General features: G+C 39.8%; 1 protein-coding gene across 1 annotated transcript; it reads right to left on the bottom strand.

Annotated features, from left to right (window-relative positions):
• Positions 1-3147: 3147 nt before the first annotated feature.
• HSP90B1 (heat shock protein 90 beta family member 1) lies at positions 3148-13112 on the bottom strand. Its single transcript, XM_083859374.1, has 18 exons — positions 12995-13112; positions 12427-12526; positions 11712-11853; positions 11509-11625; positions 10813-11144; positions 9761-9872; positions 8882-8998; positions 8175-8291; positions 7310-7447; positions 7144-7221; positions 6993-7058; positions 6471-6740; positions 6001-6246; positions 5587-5723; positions 5118-5196; positions 4864-5019; positions 4230-4328; positions 3148-3410 (listed from the first exon to the last, which is right to left on the bottom strand). Exons 1-18 carry the CDS (start codon positions 13041-13043, stop codon positions 3381-3383), a joined length of 2385 nt encoding a protein of 794 aa, XP_083715500.1. The 5' UTR covers positions 13044-13112; the 3' UTR covers positions 3148-3380.
• Positions 13113-24666: the final 11554 nt, after the last annotated feature.

The raw sequence follows: 24666 nt of genomic DNA, 5'->3' as shown, positions 1-24666 counted from the left end.
TGGCTGCTTTTGATAGCTGTAAATATGCAAAACTCTGAAATAACAAATATAGGTTTGCCTTTCAGTCTGGAAATAAAATCACCACAACACTCTTGCACCAAGAACTTGAAAATGCAGTCATGATCCTGTGAACACTCAACAACCTAGTTTTGAATGGTGTATATTAATACAGAGCTTGGGAAGACTGGGATTGCTTTCCCTTGAGAAATATGCCAGGACAAAGCACAGGCTTCATCCTCATTTGTCACTTAAGTTTAACTTGTAAAAAACAGTCTGACACCTTACCCAGTAAGCAAACAAAAAGTTACCTACTTCCTACTGCTCAAGTACTTGGAAGTCTTGTAAGAGCAGAGGGATCCAGAAATGATCACTGAAAGTGCTACATATATACAGTTCTGGCCATGAAGCTATTATTTTATTTATGCCTGTGTAATATGGACTGGTTTTCCTAGGAAGAAAGGTTAATAGTTCTTATACATGTTATTATATATAATAGCATGTGTATGTGTCTGCTGGCACCAAGTCTTACAGCTGTTGATGGGATGAGCTCCTCTCCTGCTCTTGCATGCCCATGTGTGCACTTTTTATATAACTAGTTCACATCCTAAGAGATGTGAGATATAAGAGATCCTAAGAGAGATCTCAGGCACTGTTACCAATGACAGCAGGCATTGAGAGAGAGGCTGTGGTAAAACACAGATGTTAAAGCCAAACAAAATCTATCAATGAAAGTATTTTAATACATCCACATCTGGTGGAAAGACTTCCTTTACTGTACCTAAACAAAGCTGAGATTGGCAACCTTCCACTTCAGCGGAAGATAAAGTTTAATAAAGAGAAAATAGGACAGCTCAGCAGTATTTTGTTTCTAACTGGGGCAGGAACAGCAGTTTTTTGATGATCACTTTAAAAAGCCGGCATTCACCAGCCTTTGTACTGTTACTCACACTTTGTTAGATTATCACCTCTTATGTTGATTTCTGACATGAAAGGTGCATTTCTCTCTATTTTCTAGAGGTTTTTCAGATCTAAAGGCTGCAGAGGGAAGGCTTCTACTAATTAGGCTTGGATTTTCAAGTGCATCCTGCTGCTACTGGAAACTGAGAAGAGGGGGCTCAGCCTTTTCTAGCACTGAGAGAAATGTCCTCACATTATTGCCCATTTAGGAATAGCAAAGCTGACAATTCACCAAGTTTTAACAGCAGAGGCAAGAGCCCCAGAATCAGCATTACTGCAGCATGGAAAGAAACAGTGCTGACTGGGAGACTTTTCCACTACTGACACCATTTTACTTCAGACCTGACCAAAAAAAAAAAAACAAAAACCAAACAAAACAAAACAAAAGCAAAACAAAAAAAACCCTTAGAAGTGCATTTTGCGCTTATTAATAGCAAACACCTGTCACTGCAGCGTGTAGAGGAAGCAGCTGGACCACAACTACATTGCACGATACCCTTGGCTGAAGTATATGAAGAAGTGTAACTCTCAAGTATGCTCTTTATTATTTTTGAAATTTAATCAGTTTTGTCACCCTCAAACCAATCAAAGCAATGAGAACTTCAGCTATACAACAGAACAAAGTTCGCTTAAATCCACAAGTAATTTATGGATTAAAAATACTGGAGGCCACCCTACACTTCCAGTATTCCCCTTTAGTTAGGCAAAATCCTTCCCAACCACACAGGAGGTGAGAATGACCTTTGCTACTCAGAGATCAAATAGAGAGGTGAGGAAAGTATTGATACACTCAGAAATGTATCACTGAAAATAAGTGGTACTTTAGGAGGTTGATTGCTACAGAGCACAAAGTTTCACTGCTATAGTAACGGGGAAGATGCCCCTAGAAATGGTGCCCCTGCCCTGTTCAGGAACTTACTGCCAAAGGCTGCTTCTAAAGCTGACAGTGCTGGCTGCTGAGACTTATGTTAGACCACTCAGCCTGGGCCAGTAACAAAAGGCTCTTCTCTAGGATACCACTGCAGTGAGCAGAAACCAGAGCCCACTCAAACTCCCTTAAGAACCCCCCAAACTAAGCTTCCTTTTCTTGACATCTCAAACTTCAGTCCAACTCTCTAAACCCTAACACAACCACCACACTGATACATAGCATATTTTGGGCAATACAGAAGCCTGGTAAATGGAAAGCAAGTTTTTCAGGTCAGTGTTTAGTGCCCTCACCTAATAAAAAAGCTTATTTTGCTTCAAACTGCAGAAATTTGTACCTTTACAGAAGCTCTGTTAAAAAAACAGAAGATTGGTTCTTAAGTAGAATCACTGTACAGAAGCACCACTCCTATGTCCTTCTTCCACAGGAGAAGGCAAATAAAAATCCCCCAAACCTTCACTCTAAATGCTTTCTATCAAGTCTGTGAAAGTGTTTTAAATCAGAGGCACCAGTGAGAAAACACAGTGCTTCATCCAACCACATAGCAACATAATGCTAACATAACAAACGGAAGTTCAACATGTCTACAACTAACCAGGTTTAGCTTCAGTCACATTAAATATCTACAGTGCTTTGCCACAAGAGACCTAGAACAAGAGTGAAAACATTTAGGAGTAAAAGCATTAAGAATATGTGAAAAGAACTTCTACCTTTAAAAAAACCTGTAGAAAACAACTGCTGTAGCTACACATGTCAAAGGCAGGGTTTCCAAGTGCCATGGAGGATGGTACCAGCTCACAAGCAGTCAGACAGTTCTGGTGGTAGCTGTCCATATATTTAGTGAAAGGAAACAGGAAATGTTTTTCCCTCCTCATCTGTAAAGCTTCTGCTGCCCATTCTATGAAGTCACAGAGTTCAGCACAAGCTGTCAGGGCTTCACTTCCAAAGCCATTTTTAAACACGCCATCTCCTCCTCCTCAGCTTGCAGGAGGAGATACCTAACTCAAACACTAAATTAGCAAGTTCAGTACAGCTCTCAGCTACTAGGTGCATTTGGCTAAGCAGCACAGCAGATTTGTAAACATAAATCTCAGCCACAGGCAGATGCTACACAAGTAGGTGTGGCTGTGCCAGCATGAGAAGGCCCAAGGATTACCAACCAACAGCCTGTCTGGACAAAGGACCTGAACACTCAGGACTACACCTTCACTTCTTTCTGCCAGCCCACACGATGAGCTTGCTATGTATAAATTTAGAGTTGGTGGTGTTTGGGAACATTTTATTTTGTACATGACAAGATTTTACACCAAGTCAGTTAAATAATACAAATTTACATTCATGAGGAATGTTTTTAGAAAAGTGAACTTAAAAAAAAAAAAGCCTCCTTTACCCTTAAAACCCCATACCATCCCTCAACATTTTACAGTGGAAAAAAACAAAATCTAATTCACATTCCCTCTTAACCCTCCAACGCAGGACAGTAGTTGAGTCCAGTTTACAGTTCATCTTTCACATCTGTGGATTCCTGTGAAGACAAGAAGAGAATCAGAATATTACTTTTTGAAAGTGAAAGAAGGTTACAAGAACTGTCCCACAAGAACAGAAATTTTTATTACTGTCATTGCAGGTTACACTGCTATACAAACCTAATGGTAGTGGCATCAAAATTAAGTAGGTATAGTACAATAAATACTGTTTCTCGAATTTATCCTTCCCTGATCCAACATTTATCAGTAGGAAATTACATTGCCATAAGCTATGTATTTGCACTAGTCATAGGATATCATCTTGCAGGTCTCTTCCAAAATCAACCAAAGAAAGCAGGCCCAGTTGGGACCTCACAACAACTTTACAAGTTAGTATTAGCAAGAAACTATGGTATTAGAGTTCAGCATATCCATCAAGACGTAATAGAAACTGCAGACGTGGGCTAAGTGAAGGTGGACTTCACATGACAGGTGAACTGTGCAGAAGAAATGGTGTTGTATGGAATGTTGTAAGCATTTGAAATTACACTCTTGCTGATTTGTTCATGTTTTTGCCCACAAGCTGTGGAAATACCATGGATAACTATCTTCACTAGAAGATTTGCTGCAATTTTCTTGCCACAGGGCACTGTTACAATCTCTAAAGCTTAATTTAGCTCCAGCTCTGAACATACATCAGTGTCATCTTTTCACAGAACAGTTTAGTAGTATTTTTCGCCTCCAAGAAAAGCCTACTACACCTGACACTAAAATCTAGTATCATGAAAGGCAAAGTGAACAACTTTATTGCCAGGTAGCACCCACAGATGAAGCTGCACATAAATATTGCCAAGAAAACATCAAACTTGAGACCCTACCTTCTGTGTTTCACTGTCCTCAGCATCAGCATCCACTTCCTCTTCATCCTGCTCTGACTCCTCAGCTGCATCTTCAGGCTCTTCAGCTTCCTCATCCACCTGTACACAAAGGGAGAAGCAATTTGCTTTACTTGCTTACGTTGTTTAACTAGTTGTGCACTAACTAAAGACAGGCTATGGAAGTATTCACTATCATGTGCTAACATTTGCCACAAGCTACCTGAAGGAAAAAGCAAGATCTGTTTAGCATTAGCACTGATCCACTCCAGCAAAACAGCCAGCAGAATTTCTTGCACAGGTGCTGTGAGAACCTGTATTACTTGTACCCACTTAAAAATGTCTCCATTAGAGAGACACGGGCCAAAGGCCTGCATGCCCACTTTACCCCTATAGAGCCAGCACTTAATTAAGATGGGAATACAGTTGAGAAGCATGATGAAATTACAGAATCTCAAGCAACTACAAGGAAGAGAGAACATGAATAATAAGTACAGACTCATGGCTGGCCTTTTGGTGGCCCACCTAAATGCAGGAAGCTGGGTATATTATTTTATGCAAATGAATCAAGCAGGTGCACTTTTTAAGATGGAGCAAGAGTAAGTCAATTATCAGCCCAAGTGGAAGGCAAACAAACCTTTGCATCCAGGTCAATGTTTAAACTCAAACGAAGCATCCTTTCAATTCTGTCTCCATATTCCTTAGTGTCTGGCAACATATATCCTGATCTCAGAGTTGCAGTTTCAAACAATACCACTGCAAGATCTGAAACAGTTTTGTCATCTTCGTTTTCCTAATATGGAAGAACACAAGAAAAAATCAAAACAGACCTGTTAAAGCAGGTTGTATGCAACCAAGTCAGTCAATGTTTCACTACTGTTATTTATTTACCTTGACTCGCCTCAGCATGTCCTTGATCAGTGGATGCCTGGGGTTAATTTCAAATGTTTTCTTTTGGCTGGCATAGTAACTGAGAAAATAAATGCACTTAGTACAGAACCCAATTATATCTTTACATTTACATAGACTGGTTACAGACATAGTAACAACTAACAATTGTAATCTCCTCCCCCCCAAAAATACTGGTGCAAGTATAAAAAGCATTCAAGTTCATCTTGTCTTGTCAACAAATGGCAGATCCCAAATGCCACTGATGAGTCTTGCTCCCCAGGCAGTTTTACATATTGGGTTTGAAAATAACAATTTAAGGCTACAATGGAGACTAACTTGGTTGGTAAATGACCTTAAAAACACCCAGAATCATCTGAACTGGGTGGAAGCTTGTTATGGGGGGGGCACACCAACCAAGGGAGGCCATCAACTGCAGTTTGTGTCTGCTGCTACAGAACTGGAAGCTTACTTTGTAGATATATCCTTCCCAGTCTGGTAAGCTTGAGCCTTCATGATTCTCTCCATGTTACCAGACCATCCATACTGACTAGCCACAAGAGCACATGGAGACTGGGTTAAACGTTGAGACAGCACAGCTTTTTCAATCTGTAGAGAAAGAACCCCCAAACACCTTAATGTTAGTTCACAGAGCAAATAGATTATACAGTGAATAAAGTAACTGCACTTTCCTGTCAAAGAATTTCTGGAAAATGTCTAAGATGACATTCTAACTCATTACCTTCCTAATAGAGACGTTATTCATAAAGGTTTACCCATGAAGACAGAGAAGCTACTGTCAAGTCTGTGCTCAAATAACCTGCAAGGTACATTGTACCAAGTATGAGGAGTAAAAATAATCACTACATGTAACACAACATTTTACCTTGTCTTTGAGAGCTTTGTCTTTCATCCAGTTTAACAGGGGTTCAAATTCCTTTTCCAGGGCTTCCCGACTCTCTTTAGACTTTTCACTTTCTTCAAACTTAACTCCTTCTTTTGCTACGTTCTGAAACCTCTTGCCATCAAATTCTGGCAAAGCCTGAATACAGTATTCATCTACAGGTTCAGTCAGATAAATCACTTCATAGCCCTTTTTCAGCAGACGCTCAACAAATGGTGAAGACTCAGCCTAGGATGAAAACATTTAAGATGTCAGTTTAATTGCAAGGTAGCAGCAGCTACCAAAACCCAAACAACTATCGGGCAAATATTGGTACCAGAAAAACTGCAGTAGTAACATAAGCATGGAGTCTCCACATTTCCAGTAAATACACCATTCACAATATTTATGGTACCATAACTACAACCTATAGTATACTGTACCCCCTCCCTCTTTCTTTGACTCTTACATACCTCCTTTCTGCTGGCACCAGCCATGAAATAGATTTTATCTTGCTTCTCTTTCATTCTTTCCACATACTGATCAAGGCTTGTGAGGTTACTTTCATGATGAGAAGACTGGAAGCGCAGAAGTTTAGCAAGTCGGGTGCGATTGGAGTGATCCTCAATAACACCAAGCTTCACATTAGTACCAAACTCTTTCCAGAATGTGTCATTGTATTTTTCCTCTGCAATTTTCTTGATCATATCAAGAGTTTTGCGAACAAGTTTCTTTCTGATCACCTAAAAAAAAGCAGCAATATTGAGTTACAACAGTAAGCATTTGGAATAGCCCTCAATGCAACCTCATTGTAAAGAGCGAATTCCACTTTGTATCCCTGATCTGAAGTAGAAAGGTAATCTGGAAACAGCAATAACTGAGTTTCCATTATGTTAATTTCAGTCATGTAACAAAATCCATCAAGCTAGTAAGTCTTTTAATCCTTGCCACTGTTGTGTGCTTGAGATGAAGGAATTCAAAACCAATTAGCTTACCTTTAACAACTTATGCTGCTGAAGTGTTTCACGGGATACATTCAAAGGCAGATCATCAGAATCCACCTAATTGAGAAAAAGTTTTAAGTGTATCTGGCAGTATTTGAAGCTAAAAAACAAATTAAATGCAAGTAAGGTTTACAATACTTACAACACCCTTAACGAAGTTAAGATACTTGGGCATCATGTCATGGAAGTCATCAGTGATGAACACTCTTCGAACATACAGCTGAATTACAAGAAAAGAGAGTGCCCAAGTTACTTTAGGGGCTTTTTTCTTCTCCTCAAAACCATATCCAGACACTCTTCCATCCTACCTTAATGAAATCACTTTTTTTTGATCCATATTCATCGAACAGTCCACGTGGAGCAGAATTAGGAACAAACAAGATAGATTTGAAAGTTACTTCCCCTTCAGCAGTGAAGTGGATGTATGCCATCGGGTCATCGTGTTCCTGTGAAGACAGAATGCTTTTAATTGACATGGGGAAAATACCAGTGAGTTAATACATTTCCAGCGATAACTTGAGTTTGGCAAATAAGTGCAATTATTTTACAACTCATCCACATAGCCATGCTTTGCTAGAGTCAATCATAGAGACAGAAATTTAAGTAACAAGTGCAGAGTTACTCACTTAAAACTAACCTTCCTAGAGACCTCGACCTCCTGTGTTTTGGTAGATTTTAACAAACCAGTCACTGAAAAGTTACCAACAAGACAATAACCAATAGAGTATCATGACACCACAGTTGAGATACTCTCAAATAACATTATACTGCATTGATACAAAGACAATAGTACTGTATTCCTGCACCAATACTTGCAGGAAACTGTCTCCCTCTTCCTTCCACCATGTGCAACACACACCACAACCTTTAGACTAAATACAAATTTCCCTGTCAACATTTAAACACACCAGTAAGCTCCACATGAGCTACAATGTAATCCTTTCCAAGTCTAGACTAATCAACACTTGGATGGCAGTACCTGCTCTCTGGAAAAAAGATTAATTCCTGACTGAGATGTTATACCTCCCAGATTCTCTGCAGTTCCATCTACTGACAGCAGTTAATTAATTCTTCAGAAATAGCCCATCCTATGAGCACTCAGTTTTATTTACATAGCAAGAGATACTATAGCAAACCTCTTGCTTTGGAATCATTTTGAGGCCCAGAGCTTACCTTGGAAAAGGTTTTGTAAAAAGCTTTGTATTCATCTTCTTCAACTTCTTTAGATGGTCTCTGCCAGATTGGTTTTATGTTATTCATGAGCTCCCAATCCCAGACAGTCTTTTCAACCTAGGTAAACACAAGAGTATAAAAAAATGAGACTCATTCTTTAATTCAGGTTAGGCTAATTAAAGGCACTCCACTGAAGCCAAAACATAAAATAGCATGTAAAAATCCCAAACATGCTCTTTCTAATTTACAAAATTATGCAATGACCCAGACATTCTCATTTTAAGTATACACATTAGTGCAACACATGAGAACAAAATTTTAGTCTAAAATGTAGTGCATTCCATGTACATTTAACATGTTCACTAGGCACCAGTATTTCTGTTTTAATGCCATTCTGGAAAAATTTTCCCAGCAGAGTATATTAAATTTAAACTTGTCAACAGTGTCAGATTACAGAATTCTGCTACCATTTCAAGCAGTTCATACAAGTACTTATAATTAGCTGTGACCACAGCTTCACAAGGCTACTGCCAATCATGTGCCTGACTTCTACCTAGTCTGTCATTTAAAATCTTCTCCCCCATCTCACTTTAAAAGGATTTGCTGCTTGAAAGCACATCTACTGAAATACACCTCTGCAAGACTACCTAGAAAAATTGCTATCTATCTGACATGAGTTACAGGACCCCAAGGCTAACAAAGCTTACCTTCTTAGTTTTTGGTTTCTTTTCTTCTTCTTCTTCAACTGCTGCTTCATCATCTGCTTCTTCTTCCTCTTGCTGCTTTGCTTCCTCCTCTTCAATGGGTTCTTCAACAGTCTCTGTCTAAAGAGACAACCAAAGGAGGAGATTTGAACTTTATTTCTAATCAAGTTTGTTCTAGTATTCTCTCAAACACCTTCATCTTTTACAGAACTACCCCGACTTCTGTTTTTTGTCTGTTGCAAGCTTCTCTATGGGTAGTATTTTTTCAGTTGCTTTTTCATTAATACATACTTTTCTTCAATACACTGGGAGATCACCACACTCAAATTTAACTTTTTCAGTGCTTTATACATAATGCTCATCAGAGACTTGGTGGATTTTAAGTTGGTGCTACACCAAGAAAACTTCACAACAGGCCTAAAATCTAAGACATTGCCCTGTGGTGTTTTTTTTTTTTGGTTTGGTTTTTTTTTTGGTGTTTTTTTTTTTTTTGTTGTTGTTGGTTTTTTTTTTTTTTTTTTTTTTTTTTTCCAGAAGGGTATCTAGCCATGGCTCTGTTTAACAGAGCTTTTATCTACCAAAGCCAGTGGAAGAAAAATCCTTACTAGTAAATTAGCAATGTTTTTCTATTGGTAAAGTTCTTTGAGTCAGAATAAAACCAAATTCCTTTAAAGTTTGTGATTTTAGCAACAGACCAGCATTTGGAGAAAAAAAAAACAAACAACTGGTAAAACAGTAGCCAATAGAGTCAGGAACAGAAAATTTTTAGAAATTAGACATGAAGCAACTCTATGGCAGGCCCTCAGCCTTCATGAAAGATCTGGCCAGACAGCTGTCATAACCAAAGCTTATACTGAACAATGTTCAGTTAAATACACTTACCTTGCTGCTCCACACATATATGGGGAAGTTTATGAATTGAGAGTATTTCTTTACTAGATTTTTAACAGTGTCCAGCTCAAGGTAATCAGATGCTTCCTCCTTCAAGACAAGACTAAAGAAAAAAAATAAAAACAAAACCCCAAACCTTTTGAAGTACTGGACAAGTATTTTGACTGTTTTATAGCAGAATATGTATTTCTTATGCCACCAAGATTCACCAACTGAGCCAGAGCATGGTGCTAATAACCAAGGGCAGGGGTTGATCCCCATATAGGATCATTTACTTCAGAGCTAGACTTGATGATCCTTTTGAGTGCCAACTCAGAAAAACCTGTGATTTTTGCTGCAGCTGTAGCAATTCAGATTTATGCACGTGAGCTTTTTTATTAGTTCAGCTCTAAGCATCTCTTAAAAAATACATCCTTATTCAACCAGCAATTGTTTTCACTGGCCAAGGCAGAATATTCGAAAGTTTAAATGAAAACATCAAATCATATTGATACTTATCAGGATCTTGATGCACCCTTAAAGGCTTTACTTCAAACTAGAGCACCAAAATCAATGTTTTTACACTGAGTGCCACCTCCAGAAAGACATCCTCTAAACTCAGACCAAATAAATTTACCTGCTCATGAAAGCAATGAAAATAGGACTAGCAAGCCACCTCCAGTTTGAAATTTGCAGCAGACCAGCCTCATTGATATATAAACAGCAACCAGTTCCCAAGGAAAGCTCTACAGCCCTGTATAGGTTTTGCCAGGCCAAATTGTGTGAGTGGCTGAATGAGCCTGAAGGCAGCTGAACTGTCTAGAATTACTTGCTGACACTTGTCAAGAAATTCATAGTTTTGTTAGCTCATCTAACAGGACACGAAGTGAGCTACATTTCTTTTTGGATGCAGTTTGTATTTTCCATATTTCTATCAAACTGAATAAAGCTGTATTACAAGAAATAAATCAGTCACAAAGCTAAAGTCATTCACATGTTCCAATAAGCAAAGTGTACCCACACAACCTCTTTTTATTTTAAGACTAAAGAAACTTAATACTTACGTTATGGTCGTGCCACGTCCTAAGGTGTTCCCTCTTGGGTCATCAATCACAGAGAATTCATTTGAATCTGACTCCCAAATATGCTGAGTATCATTGTTGTGTTTTGAGGTGACAATAACTCTGTCTGCTACTAAGAAAGCAGAATAAAAGCCAACACCAAACTGGCCAATTAACTCAGATGTTGACTGGCTGTCATCCTGCATTTCAGTCATCTTGTTTAAGAATTCGCTTGTACCAGACTTTGCAATGGTACCCAGGTTTTTAACTAACTCCTCCTTTGTCATGCCAATACCAGTGTCTGTAACATGAAGCATGTTCTTCTCTTTATCACACTGAAAAAAAAAAAATCAGTTTGACTTCACTGGGATTTTTAATACATGCCAAAGAAAATTTGGTACATAATAGCTATTCAAATTCAAACAAGCCTGGCTACAATAAACTGAATTCGCATTAATACAGAAATTATGAAAGCTTTCCTTCAAAGTAGCCTGATACTTCACCTGCTCTGTATAAAAACATATTTTTTACCATTAAAAGAGAAGTTGTCTTAGATACAGTTAATTGTAAGGGTCCTAATGTGGTCCTAGTTTGTATTTGCATCAGTATTAAACCAGAAACAGAAATTTAACAGTGCAGTGTATTTTTAATTCCTCCACCACTTCTTTGAAAGAGATGCTTGTATCTAATCCTTTTTACCTTGATTTTGACTGTAAGCTCCTCATTGCCAGCAAGAGCGTTTTCATCAGTTAATGATATCAACCGTATCTTATCTAAAGCATCTGAAGCATTTGAAATAAGTTCCCGCAGGAAAATCTGAAATAGAAACCAGTAGTCAGGAATGCCAGGAGACAGACACACCTCCCAAAATTCTAACATGATCTGCAAATGAAGGCACTAACCTCCTTATTTTTATATAATGAATTGATAATCAGCTTCATCATTCTGTTCACTTCTGCTTGAAATGCGAACTTCTCGGATTTTTCTCTGATTTCTTTGATCTGGGATGCATTTAGGCCATCTAGCTGGATAGCTTCTTCCTCTCTGTTAGGACAACAAAATCCTATCAAGGAGTCTTGCCCACACACAGCACAATAAATTTCATTTTATCAGAAAGCAGCAGCAATAACAAATCACTGATGCAGCACAAAATTACATGATCAAATGAGTCAACTACAAGAGAGGCCATCCTCAACTACATAACCATAATGCAAAAACTGGAGTGAAAATTCATACTTGCAAGTGAGACTTTTTTCATAAAAAAATCAGGGAATAATAAAGGTAATCCTAAAGCTACTGCAATTCTCATTATTCACCTCACAGGTGAAGCATTTAATTGGCATAGAGGTATTTCACCCATAGGCACTAAACTGACACCATTTATGATATGTATTAGTGAACCACAATTAAGTTATTGATATTCGATAAGAACAAGTTGAACTTTTCTGAATCCAAGTTCTCAAGCTCGTTTCTATTTAGAAGGAAACGGTCTTTTAGAGGATTTTTTTTCCCCAGCTGACTGTATCTCGCTTTTGAATAGCATTCCTCCCCTTACTTCTGAGGCATTACTGGTGCTCAAATTGACCCTTCCAAAACCAGGGCGCCCCAGGTACCCACCTCTGTACAACTTCATCATCCGTCCGAGACCCTTCTCTGCTTTTGCCTAAGTCATCATCCAGGGTCCCATCTACATCCACTTCATCGGCTCTGACCGACACTGGAAAAAACAAGGAAACCAGTGCTCTCAGCCCGACCCTCACACTACGCACTGCCCAACTTCTCCGCTTATCCCTCCCCACATCTTCAGGCTCAGCTCTGCCCCTGGAGTCCCTCGGACTCTCTCCAGGGGAGTTCAGCCCAACCGGAGACATGGGAAATGGGCAAGGGGAGGCCCCCTCCCACCCCCCGCCCCCGCCCGTGACGGCGCATGAACCGCGCGGCTCCCTCCCCCAGCCGCCCCATCCCCGGAGATGGCCAGGCCAGGCCAGGCCTGGGCAGGGCAAGCGGAGACCTGAGCACCGCTTTCCACCCCGTGGGGCAGACTGAAAGATCTCGCCCGAGACCGCACCTCCCCTCGGGGCCCTTCCTCTCCCCAGCACATGGCGGGGGAAGGAGAGTGGGGAACTGTTGGCCGGGACTCCGACATCCCTCCGCCAGAACCTTCTAGAAACCCCTAGGCACTCACCAGCCAGGAGCAGCACACACGCCAGAGCAAGCCCCGAGACCGACTTCATGGCGGCCGCAGTGACAAGAGAAGAGCCCCCGGCGCCGCTGCCTCGCGCTCCCGAGCCCCTGCCGCGCCGCCGCCGATCCCGCTAAAGCGACTGCAGCCCTCCCCCTCCGCCTTATCTACCTCAGGGTTTGGGGAGGGGGGGGGAAGGGGGGGCCATGCCACTCCGCCCAATAGCAGCGTACCACGCCAAACATGCAGCCAACGGAGAGCTTGGGAAGGCGAGGCTTGCAGCCGTCGCCGCCAATCGTGACTTTCCATGTGCGGTTTCCTGCGGTCGGAGCGTGGCCGGCGCTGATTGGCGGACGGAGCGCTGCTCGGCCAATGGCCTGCGCGGGGAGGCGCGGCCAGCACGGCGCCGCGCGGTCCTGCGATGAATGACCCGCGGTGTTTAACGGCGGGACCACGTGGGGCGCGGCCGAGGGAGCGACGGGAACCATCTTCGCACAGAATACCGGCTCCGACCGCTTCCGGGGACACCCGGGATGCTCATCTGGGACACGGGGTGCTATGGCAACGGGCACTTCCGGTCTCGGCGGTGTACTCCCGGGTACTGAGAGGAGCGAAAATTCATTATTAGGGCCATAATCAGCCGGGCCGAGCAGCGGGAGCAGCGCCAGTCCTAGGCAGCCGGCAAGAGCAGGGCGGCGCTGGCGAGTCTCGGCTGTCCGCCCCATCGAGCTAGGACCGGAACGCGGGGGGCCGCATGCGCCGTTTTTGCGCGTTGCATGCCGGGAGCTGTAGTTGGCGCTGTTGGTGCCCCGTGCGCGCCCCTCCCCCGCCGCAGTGGAGAGCCTTGGCTGTCAGCTCCTCTGCGCTTCTAGAGCTTCACACTGGCATGAGAGAAACCGGCTGGCTTCTGCCGAGTCTCTCTGGGGACTCTCGGTGCTGGTGGAGGAAAAATCAAGCCGTGTGCTTGGCAGGTCTCCCTCTTCTGGTTTCCAGCGCTCATCCAGGGAGACCATTCTCCCGGGAGCTCATTAGCGCTCCTTAGCCTACCCTGGGGGCCTCTGTTGATCCATCCGCGGCCTCCCCGTGGAGTGGCGGTTCCAGCAGCTGCCTCAGGTGTGAGGGGACACGGGAGCTGCCGGCCCAGTGCCGCCCTGCCGGACAGGGTCAGTGTAAGGGCAGCTGCGATCTCTGGCACACTTCCCCATGCATTTCCAAGGGGTTGCAGCTTGGGACATGAAATGCAGCCTGTGCAACTTCTGCAGTGCACTGCTGTTAACAGCTTATGTTAATAAGCGACTTGAAATAACTTACATCCTTCCTCACCATCCTGAAAAACTGCCCAGGCTTTCATGTGCCAGTCACCTGTTTAGTCTTACACGTTAAACACTAGACTGGGGAAAAAACTCCACTAAATATTAAAAAAACAAAACAAAACAAAACAAAACAAAACAAAACAAAACAAAAAAAAAAACAAAAAAAAACAAAAAAAAAAAAAAAACACCACACAACCTTGCAAGCAATGTTTTAATGAACTTTGTACTTGGAGAGGGATGTATTTGAAAGAGATTGATCCGTGATGTTCAGTGCAAAAAATAAAAGCCCTCACTGTGTTTACAACTTCACAAACACAGAGCTTAGTCTATTGGTACTGCTGAAAGTCTTGGAAAAAATAAGTTTATCATCTTTAGTTCTACATTCAGCCAGATAGATTTTTTTTTTTTTTTTACTTTAAAACTCAGTCTTGTACCTTTCTGTCCTCCTGATAATTAATGTTTATGGAACTGAAAAGGAGCCTTTGTATTGCAGTAAATAATGGTTATCATTGGGTTCTTCTTAATGAAGTGTCATGCTTTAACTCCACTTGGCAACAAAGCCCTGTGCAGCCACTTCCTCACTCCTCCCCTTGGGCTGGGGGAGAGAATCAGAAGAGTAAAAGGGGGAAAACTCATATGTTGAGATAAAGACAGTTTAATTAGTAAGCAAAAGCAAGGCACACAAGCAAAGCAAAACAGGGAATTAATTCATACTGCCTCTTTTCCATGGGCAGACAGGTGTTCAGCCATCCCCAGGACAGCAGAGCCTCAGCACACATAGCAGTGATGGGAAGACAAACACCATCACTCCCAATATCCTTCTCTTCCTCCTTCCTCCGGCTCCATATACTGAGCATGGCACCCTCTGGCATGGAATGTTCCTTTGGCCAGTCAGCTGTCCTGGCTGTGTCCCCTCGCAACTTCTTGTGCACCTCCAATCTCCTTGATGGTGGGGTGGTGTGAGGGGCAGAAAAGGCCTCAACTCTGTATAAGCACTACTCAGAAATTATGAAAATATCCCTGAAATATCAACTCTGTTTCTAGCCCAAATCCAAAACAGAGCCCTATGCCACCTACTGTGAAGAATATAAAATCTACCACAGCCAATACCAGCACAAGAAGCCAAAATTCAATTGTGACCCCTTTAAAAGACTGATGAAGCTTTTCTGTATGATTTGGAGTTTTAATAGGTGCTCCTCATGGATCCAAATTATCTGAGAAATAAAAGGGATGGTTACTCTTCCAACATGTATGTGAAAATGATGTGAAAAATAAATATGATAAGTCAGTGTCAGGGTTGTAAGTAAAAAAAAAAAATCTGTCGGGTTTTTGTGAAGATTTGTGTGAAGTTGAAGAATTATTTTCTGAAGAGTAGTCCTACTTATATGAAAATACAATTTCATTATTCAGGAGTCTAAGAACAGAAAGTTTGTCTTTTTCTAAGACTCTCCTACAAGCAGTTCGGGATTTGATTTCCTAATTGTGCCTCTATGATTCCCAGAGTGAGATATGTTGGTTTATGGCTGTGAATAGGCATTTGAAGGACACAGAGATAAACATAGTAATTATCTCTGTCTTATAGAATTCTTGCATTAGAAATTTTTTCTGTCGTTTCTGTTTTAGCAGTCATTTTGCTGGCAGCAGGAAAATGTAATGCTTTGTGACAATAATTTTGAACATTGGCAACTGGAATAGTAAGAATGCAAACCAGTTCTGTTATTGACGAGAGCTCGCCCTGGTGGCCTGTCGAGAGATGAGCACTGCCAGGTCCTTACGTGCGCACGGCTGCGTTGTATTTGATGTTCCTCCTCCTTTTAGGAAATATTTAATCATCGTATTCTCCTTGTGGCACTGCCCTTATGTGTTTACCCGCTTACATAGACATTACGACAGGAAAGAGACATTTCTCAAATATTTCAGCTATTCTTTGCATATATGTATGTAAACATGTATTTAAAGTATTTATTTTTTTATAGGGAGAATATATTTTTTATGGTTACACAATTGCCGTCTTCTTAAAAATATATCATGATTTCTCTCTTCTTGTGTCCCAGAAAGGCTCTTTGCAGTACTGCTAGAGAAAGTTAATAGACAACCTTTCAGCAGCACTCATTTATGTCAGGAAAAACCAGTCTTTATTCCTCCATTCAAAGAAATCATGAGTAAACTGCAGTAGCTTTGGAACTCTTTTCTGTTAACTGTACAGAGAGCATCAGGATCTCTGTGAATAGGTGGAGGTGTACTTTAGTTATGTCTGGGTTTTGTTTCTTATATGTTAGGTCAAATGTAATGTACCTGGAAAATAAATACTAAAATAATGTTGATTAGGAATTTTTTTTTTCTAATTAATTTTTTGAAAGCCATTTTTATATCAATGAAAAACCTGTGCTCATTGTATGTCCAAATTTACTTGAAAAGAAGGGAGAATCTTATTTTGGGACCATGAAATGAATTTTAAGGATACCACCATTTTTTTCCTTACTAGACTAGTCTATATTGACCAGCTGCAGATGATGTCCTAGCCAGGACATCAGCTTGACCAAGCCAGGTACACCTAGAGCACAGCCTAGAACCAAACTAAGGCCCAATCCTGAGCCTGACTGCAGCTTGACAGCCAAGGGGTGGGAGGTGTGTGGGTGGAAGCACAGACAAGGCCTCTCACAGCTGTTCTCACAGGATCCTGCTCCAGGTTACAGCTATGCTACAGCAGAGGATGGCTTGAACACTGGCAGCTGAAGCCTCAGAGGAGGGAGGGTGGATGGTGACCATTACAAAAATTTTCTCGGGAAGAAAGTTGCAGGCTCTTCAAGGTAGTTACAGCCTTTTTGTGGACCTGGAATTTTTGTTCTGAAATATTTCCTTTTTAAAGTTAGGGGGTAGTGAAATACTTGGCTGAGGTGTTCCAGCTTTTCAGACAAGTATGAAATCTCTCTCTTCTTACTGCTTCTATGGGGTGAATTCAGGAAATTCCAGTGACCCCTTGTACTTCATTCACTGTAAAAGCAGCAGGTAGCATGAGCAGCTTGGTAAGTGAGCTGCTGGATAGTATATTGGAAAAGAAATGAAATGTTTCTTGATCAGGAGAAAACTAATTTCTTCTCTAGGATGTGTTACTCTTCTCCACTGTGCTTGGTTTCCTGCTTCGGGAGTACACTAGTTGCAAAACTCCTTTTCAAGTCTTCTCTGTGTCAATTAGACCATCCTTTCAGTTCCTGGACCGAATGATTTAATTATTTCATATGAAGTGGAACAGCTTTAATAGAGATGAATGACAACATCTATTTTAGAATACTCAGGATTACCTGTCCAGCGATTTTTCTTGTGTGCTTTAAGCCTGGCATTTCTTAGCCATCGTAAGAGATGATTGATTTGACTCTGTTCTATCTCTTGATGTACAAGAGTTTAATCCAAAGCTGCCTTGCTACCCTCTTGTATTGGGTGTTTTCTCATCTATGTTGTGTGTTCTGAATTATTATGTGGAGTTGGAGGGTTGACTATGAATAAGTAGTTTTGAGGATTTTTTTGAGAATCTCTTCTCTTTGTGTCCAACAGGTTATGAACATGCCTGTAGGAATGATTATGTAACAAAAGCAGATGATAATAAAATTTATGATAGAGTTTGGATCTGACAAGATGCTGTGTAAGATGAAATGCTGTCATGCCTGGCTCATTAAATCTACAGAGAAAGAAGGGGGAGTGAATTTTCTGCATTCTCCTGAAAGACAGAAACAAGCAAAAGAGACAAGCTGAAATCTGCTGTAATAGTTTTGTAACAAGCAATTCACAAGTTCTCCAGCTATAAGACCTAGACACTTTTAAGTACATAAATGCTTCTTGCTCTGAGTTTTTATTAATAACTCTGCTAAATGTACATTCTTTTAAAGAAGCAGCAGAATGCAGTGGATGTTGTAGTGAAAATATCAATCTTAGGAAATTAATGAAATCTTTCAAAGGATTCACAGCAGATTTTTAAGAACAAATACATCTATGGTTTTAGATTTTCTGAGTAAGTTGTATTTTAAGAATGATATGTTACTAGGTTTTAATAGACTTAGCAGTACTTCTTGCAATAGAATTTCAAACGCCTCTGTTGTCTGAATTTAGATCTATCACTAGGTATCCAGATTTTTGAAAGATATAAGTGCTCAACAGGACACGAGAGTCAAATCTTAACCAAGACTTCAAGCTCAGTCTGTACCCAACAATTCCTTATTATTGTTGTTATTAAGTGAGAGCTGCTAGCATGTAACAGTTCTGGAAACATTGCCTATGGTAATTAACTCTTGGTTCAATCCCAAGGAAAGAGAGGCAAAATTTCTGTCCATGTCAGATGTGCATAATCAAGTCTTATTTGATAATACAGCCACTTAACCATGTATGTTATGCTGCAATGAGAGATCTATCATCATCTAATGTGCTGTTCTGTGTTATCATGTTGATACTGAGTTTTCTGAACTCTCAAGTGCATGAGAATTTTGTTTTGCTTCCAATTTCTTAAGGTTGAGCTAGACAAGACACGAAAATACCTTCAGTTATTTGCCACAAATGGATTTCTGTATGAACTTCTTGAATTGTATACTCTAGAAGCTAAGGATAGATTAGCAAGTAAGGTTCTTCATGTGGTGTGAATTATCATTGATTTAAAGAGTGATGATATTTCATGAATGGCTCATTAAAAAATGTTTGTAGTGTTTAATTCATGCAAGATAGACGCCATGACCTTGCCACGTGGCACAGTACCACACTGGATGGCTATAATGTTATATTTCTTCTGTGTACAATTCTTATCAGTAAGAAGTTTCCAGAATAAACAGGCTGATTTGCTTTATCATGCTCAATTCTTTAGGATATTGAGACTTCTTGAATGAGCATCTGCTGCTTAAAATATCAAAAATGGAGAACAAAAGCAAACATGTATTTAATTTTATATCAGAAAATGTAGAGAACATGGAAACCACTATAAATTAACTGTCTATTTACTCTATTTGAAATGAAATAGTCTGAGCCTTTCTTCTGATAAAACTAATTACAGGGTTCAGAAATTACTCAAGACTGTAGACTGAAGCTGTGCCAATTTTATTTGAGAGATCACTGTAATTGCAGCAGTAAAATGCCTGCAAATTCATGTTGCTCAGTAACATTATGGACAAAGTTATGGGGAAGGAGTCATCCTTTTAGTGACTTTTGTCTTGGAATGTCATTCACAACTTATACATCACTATTTTAGCATTATGCCCTGGCAAGACAGTTTGTGAGTCCTATGTTCTTGGAGTTTGTGCCTATGAAGACTTACCTCAGGGAATGAATTTGTGCAATGAAGAGCTAAAACTTCAAGGAAACTCCTAAGTCAAGTGCATCCATAAATCTTTACAGGCTCCAGACATGGTGTAATAATGCTAACTGAATTACAACTATGGTGCAATGCAATGTAATGGATTTTTAGTAATTTTCTAGTAATTAATTTATTTCCATATTTGTATTTTTTAAATTACTTTTGTTTCTCTTCAGTTTTTTTGGGTGAAGGATATTCCCCTTTTTGCTTCCATACAAGCTGCATCCTTTATTTGGAGGTCAAGTACATCTGGCAGAGTTTTCAAGTCATCTCAAGAAAAGTCAGGGCTATATATAAAATGTTGAGTAATAAGTGACATATTATATGATCATGTCACCTAAATTTGTCTGTATAGAAAATAATGGGTTTTGATATGTTTGAAACCTTAAGCTGTGACCTGGTGTAAGTGCTGAATTTTGTAAGTTCTTTTCCATTCTGTCATGTTGGGGATGAATTGTTGTGCGCATACTTACGCTGGGCATAGAAAACCCTCTGTTCTGGTGTAAGGCATGATGAAATCATGTCCTGACTCTTATGAATGTGATATCTACATTTTAGGACTGCCTCACCAAGTCAGGGCTATATCTACATTTCTTTGGCCTGGTGCTTGATGTATTTACAACACAAACTTTGAATTACATGTAGTAAACAGTGCCTGGTAGACTTGGTTTAATGCAGGATATTTTTATGAGGGTCGAACAAGCTTGTCCAACAGTTAATGGAACTGACTGAGGATAGTGACAGGTTTTAGGATGGGCCCCATCTTCCAGACAGTGTGATGGTCTCTGTTGTGTGTTTTTTTGCATATCCTGTCCACTGTGAATTTAAGTAAAGACGCACTTAGCTATGACTGCTTTGCCAGTATTTTTGTTTTGAGGTTTGGTATAAAATAATTCAGGGTTGCTTATTTTTTACCTTGCAGACTCAAACTCTCCTTTAGACCAGAAGCTAGCTAAGTGCTCACCTGTCACCTAACAGGTAGCCTGTGCTATACTGGATGGTATTAACAGAAAATAATGACAGGCTTCTAACTCCTCTGCTAAGTTTGCTCCTAAATGGATCTATAGTTTAGAATATATCTCATGTGAAAAGAAAGCTGGTGTTTGTTTTTTGTTGTTGTTGTTTTGTTGTTGTTGTTTTAAATGCCATTTAATCTTCTCCATATACTTTTAGGCTCCAAAGCTGGGAAATTGGGCAAAAGCAGTTACAAAACTTTCATCTCTATTTAGAGTTGCTTGATATTGATCCGTGGATGGGCCCTTCACTTAAGAGCTGGGTTTGAGGATCCTTTTTGAGTACCTTTCAACTCAGATTATTCTGTGTTATTACTGGATCTGTTCTGTTGGTTGTGGTTTATTTTTTTATTTTTTTTAAGTCTGTACAAACTGTGTGCTATTTTAAATTATATTAAAACATACTGAGAGTTTTGGCAAGTTTTTAGGATGTCTGATGTAGCGGATGGAATAATGTACAAGAATTCATACTCCAACTTGCCTGAGTAGTAAAATTGTGCTACTTCAGTTACCAGGAAATCTCATATCTTATTTGGATTACACATTTTCTTCTGGAAGGAGGGACAGCTGACGAATGCTCAGCAGGCAAAACTAAATATTCAGAATCTTCTCTACCCAGATGCATTGTGGAAGTGTAACACTGAAAGTATTTAGATCTGCTTTATGTTGAGGTTTGTGAGGAACAGTGCAGACACTAATGTTTCTGATTTCAATTGCTTTACTTTTCTGCTCTCATTGTAACCATGTATTCATATGCTTATGTGCTTATATTCTCTCTTGTCCACATCAGATATGGCAAATTAATTTCAAATGGTGTTTTATTTCAATAAAAGCAAAGGAAGCAAGAAAGTAGCTCAGGCAAGAAAGGTTTGTTCTCCAAAGAGTTAGATACTTTTACCAAATAGGTGCAAATGAACACAATTCCACTTATTTTTAGATATCAATACCAAAAAGAAAAGCATATCAGGATAAAACACAGGCAAAAGTTTCCCTGTGGAAACATTTGTTGGTGGGAGAGGTACAGTGGCTAAAGGGACTATAAAAGGGTATGGCTTCCAAGAAGACTTGGGTCAATAGCATCTGATGGTTCTGTAAAAAAGCAAAATAATGTTTGCAAACACATTTAGGAAAACTTACATAAGCAGGAAATATAATAAAGATGAGGAAAATAACATTCCTCAGACTCTTTTAAGGTGGTAGGAGACTGTTCTTTCTTTCTTTATTCTTTCACAGGAGGTTGCTTCTGTGCTGCCTTTGCCCATTATCTGTCAGTCCAAGGTCATTCACCTCTATGATAAACAACTGTCCGACAGAATCTGTCAAATGGTTTTACTGCTTACGAAGCCGTTCTGTTTGGAACACTGCACCATAGAAGCTACAGTAAGACACTATCAGCTTTCCTAGCATTGCATTTTAATTTCATTAAATGGTGCTTTAATGAATTGTAGTATCCCTTAGCCCAGTCAGAGGCTTTAGCTGAAGGCTCTACAAGCTAATTAGAAATACATCCCTCAGTGACTTAAGTGCAGGAGTGTCTTTATTGACCAAGTGGTTTCTGAGGTGTCGAGTGCTCTCATATGTGTAAGGAGATGGCAGGGCTGAGGCCGCAGATTTGTGTGTTTTCCCCATGCCAATAAAACTTTCAAACCTGAGAAATTAGATATGGTGTCTGACCTGTCATCCGTAATACACATGAAACACTTGACAGGTTCTCAGAGGTGTTTTATGGAAGCACACACAGAGATCACATGGCACCTGTGTCCTGAGCCTTTAGCAGTGCTAAAAGCACTGGAATTTGTGAATGAGGATACTCATGTAGCCTCTCTCTGAATTACTCTGAATTACTCCTGGTCACAAAATTAATTAAAAGTGAAACAGTACATAGGTATTCTCTTTAGCTTGAAAGAAATTGTGTCAGTTATCCCCTCCCAAGTCCTAGTTAATTCCACGGGCCATGAATAATAGTGGGATGCCAGGTATAAATGCCAGGTATAAATCAGCCTACATGATACGTACATAACAAAACTCATGCTATTTTGTTTAGGCCCAACAAGGGCCTGTTGTTCTGCAAGACAGCCCCCTGAGATTCTTCTTTGGAGGGTAATTCTTCTGTGTAAGTCTTTATGCTTGGTATGGAGTTTTATTTTTTTTTCCTTTTTATTTTTTTAAAAATTTGTCAGATATATCTAAATGCCTTCCAGTTTGCACCAAGTAAGTATCATACATATGGTCAACTCTGACAATAAAATGAGGGAAAGTCTGGGTTCTTTTTTGCATTTTTTCATCACAGTTAGTCATCTTTAGGATCACTTAGACTGATCTGATTAAGAAGTATTTAAAGTAACATTAGCCTGCAGGATCATATTTCATGGTAAGTGCCATTCAAGAAAAAATTCTTGAAGCTGACTTGCTCTACTTCTGCATGTTCTCTTCTGCTTAAATAAAAGCTGATTTAAGTATTGGAAGAAGGAATATGGATTCCATATAAAGATAAATTAATTTCCACGTGTGCTCCTTCATACCAGTTTACATTATCACATATTTTCCAGTATTTGAGTCATTACTTGGAGACCAGTAGACAGAAGAAAGAACAGAGTTGTCTGAAGCTGAGTTGTTTAACAACTTATTTTTAAACACCATTACCTCATGTTTTAGTTCTGTCTCTAGTCTCACTGCTAACACTTAGGGATTAGTTTGATTTGTGAGAATAATTTGCTGGCCAAACACCCTGTGGAAGTTGTCTTAGCTGACAAAATTAAATAAAGAAAATTACTTTTCTTTGTAATGCATACATCAAGCATTAGAAAAGCACGTCTCATATGTAGGGAGAATGATCTTTTTATTGGTTAGTCCTGCTTATCTGGGAACCTAAACTGTCTGCAGCAAAGATGGGATTTCTATCAGCAATAATAGTTTGCACATCCAAGGCTCTGTCTTGCACTTGCTTGCAGAAAAAACAGAAGTATTAACATTCTAGTCTGATAGTATAAAAAAAAAATTAATGTCAAAATTTAAAGCCTTGAGGTTTTGAAGGATGAGTGATAGTGCTACAGAGCACTGTAGTGTCTTTTTCCAGAATTTTATTAGACTTTTCTAACATTAATGCTGGTGTCACAGTGAGGGAATATAAATCCCTGTCTCTGCAGTATTCTCTTACTGCTTATGGCAGAACAAGCCACACCTGTGTCAACCCATTGACTGCTGGAAATATCTTCTTCATTACTGCTCCTTCTTGTATTATTCAGAGGAGTTCTTGTAATTCTTGAAAATGCCTCACCTACCAAAGTGGTTATTGTTCACAATATTTATAGTCTTGAGACTTAGAGACAAGGCTAGGCTGTGTTCAGGAGAAGAACAATGCAACTTTTTCTATTAATTTCAACTGAATTTCATGAGGGATTAAGTAACCCATAGGTTGGATTAAAAAAGCTCTCCAGTTATTATATGTTTTTGTTGAAGGTCATGAAGAGTTGAGCTGACAAGAAAAACTACAATACTCTAGAATTATGCCATCAATTCAAAATTACTTTTATCAGATCTTGTAATTTCATAGATGAGTTAATTTTTTTTTTAATTGTACTAGGAAAATCTGATGCAGAAAGGTAAATGGGAGTTTTCATTTTGTCTGCTGCAGGGTTCAGCAAAAATATTGTTAGACTAGGAACATCAAAGAAGGCAAGTACCAGATTAGTAATTCTCTAGGATGTTGTTTTTCCTCTTGCCTTCTCTGTTTTCTAAATATTGATGATCTTGTTCTCTCCTTGTTCCCAGAATTTGTTGTGATGGATTTGTAGTGATGCATACCAGAATAACATACTGAAACCACAATACAATTAACATAAAAGATAAGGTAGGAACTTTGATGAAAGCTGTGTCTGGTCTCCACCAATAACTAAACCTGGGAAGTACTTAGCGTATCAAACTTTTGACAGTCTCAGTTGTAACAACTGTACTGTCAGCCAAGAACTCAGCCTTGATTGGAAGTACAGAACACATAGTTATTGACAGACACTTTGA

This window comes from Zosterops lateralis (genome assembly GCF_965231275.1).
Source record: "Zosterops lateralis genome assembly, chromosome: 4".
In the NCBI taxonomy this organism is placed as follows: domain Eukaryota; kingdom Metazoa; phylum Chordata; class Aves; order Passeriformes; family Zosteropidae; genus Zosterops; species Zosterops lateralis.
The sequence above is the reverse complement of the archived record's forward strand: the minus strand, read 5'-3'. Positions and strand labels throughout refer to the sequence as shown.

Bases quoted from the DNA above. Each gene is read 5' to 3' on its own strand.
- HSP90B1 (XM_083859374.1), bottom strand. From the start codon at position 13,043: ATGAAGTCGGTCTCGGGGCTTGCTCTGGCGTGTGTGCTGCTCCTGGCT. The intron at 7,448-8,174 runs GTAAGCTCTGGG...CTGTCTTCACAG, and splicing joins TTTACAAAACCTTTTCCAAG to GAACACGATGACCCGATGGC. The intron at 7,059-7,143 runs GTAAGTATTGTA...TTTCTCAATTAG, and splicing joins TTAACTTCGTTAAGGGTGTT to GTGGATTCTGATGATCTGCC.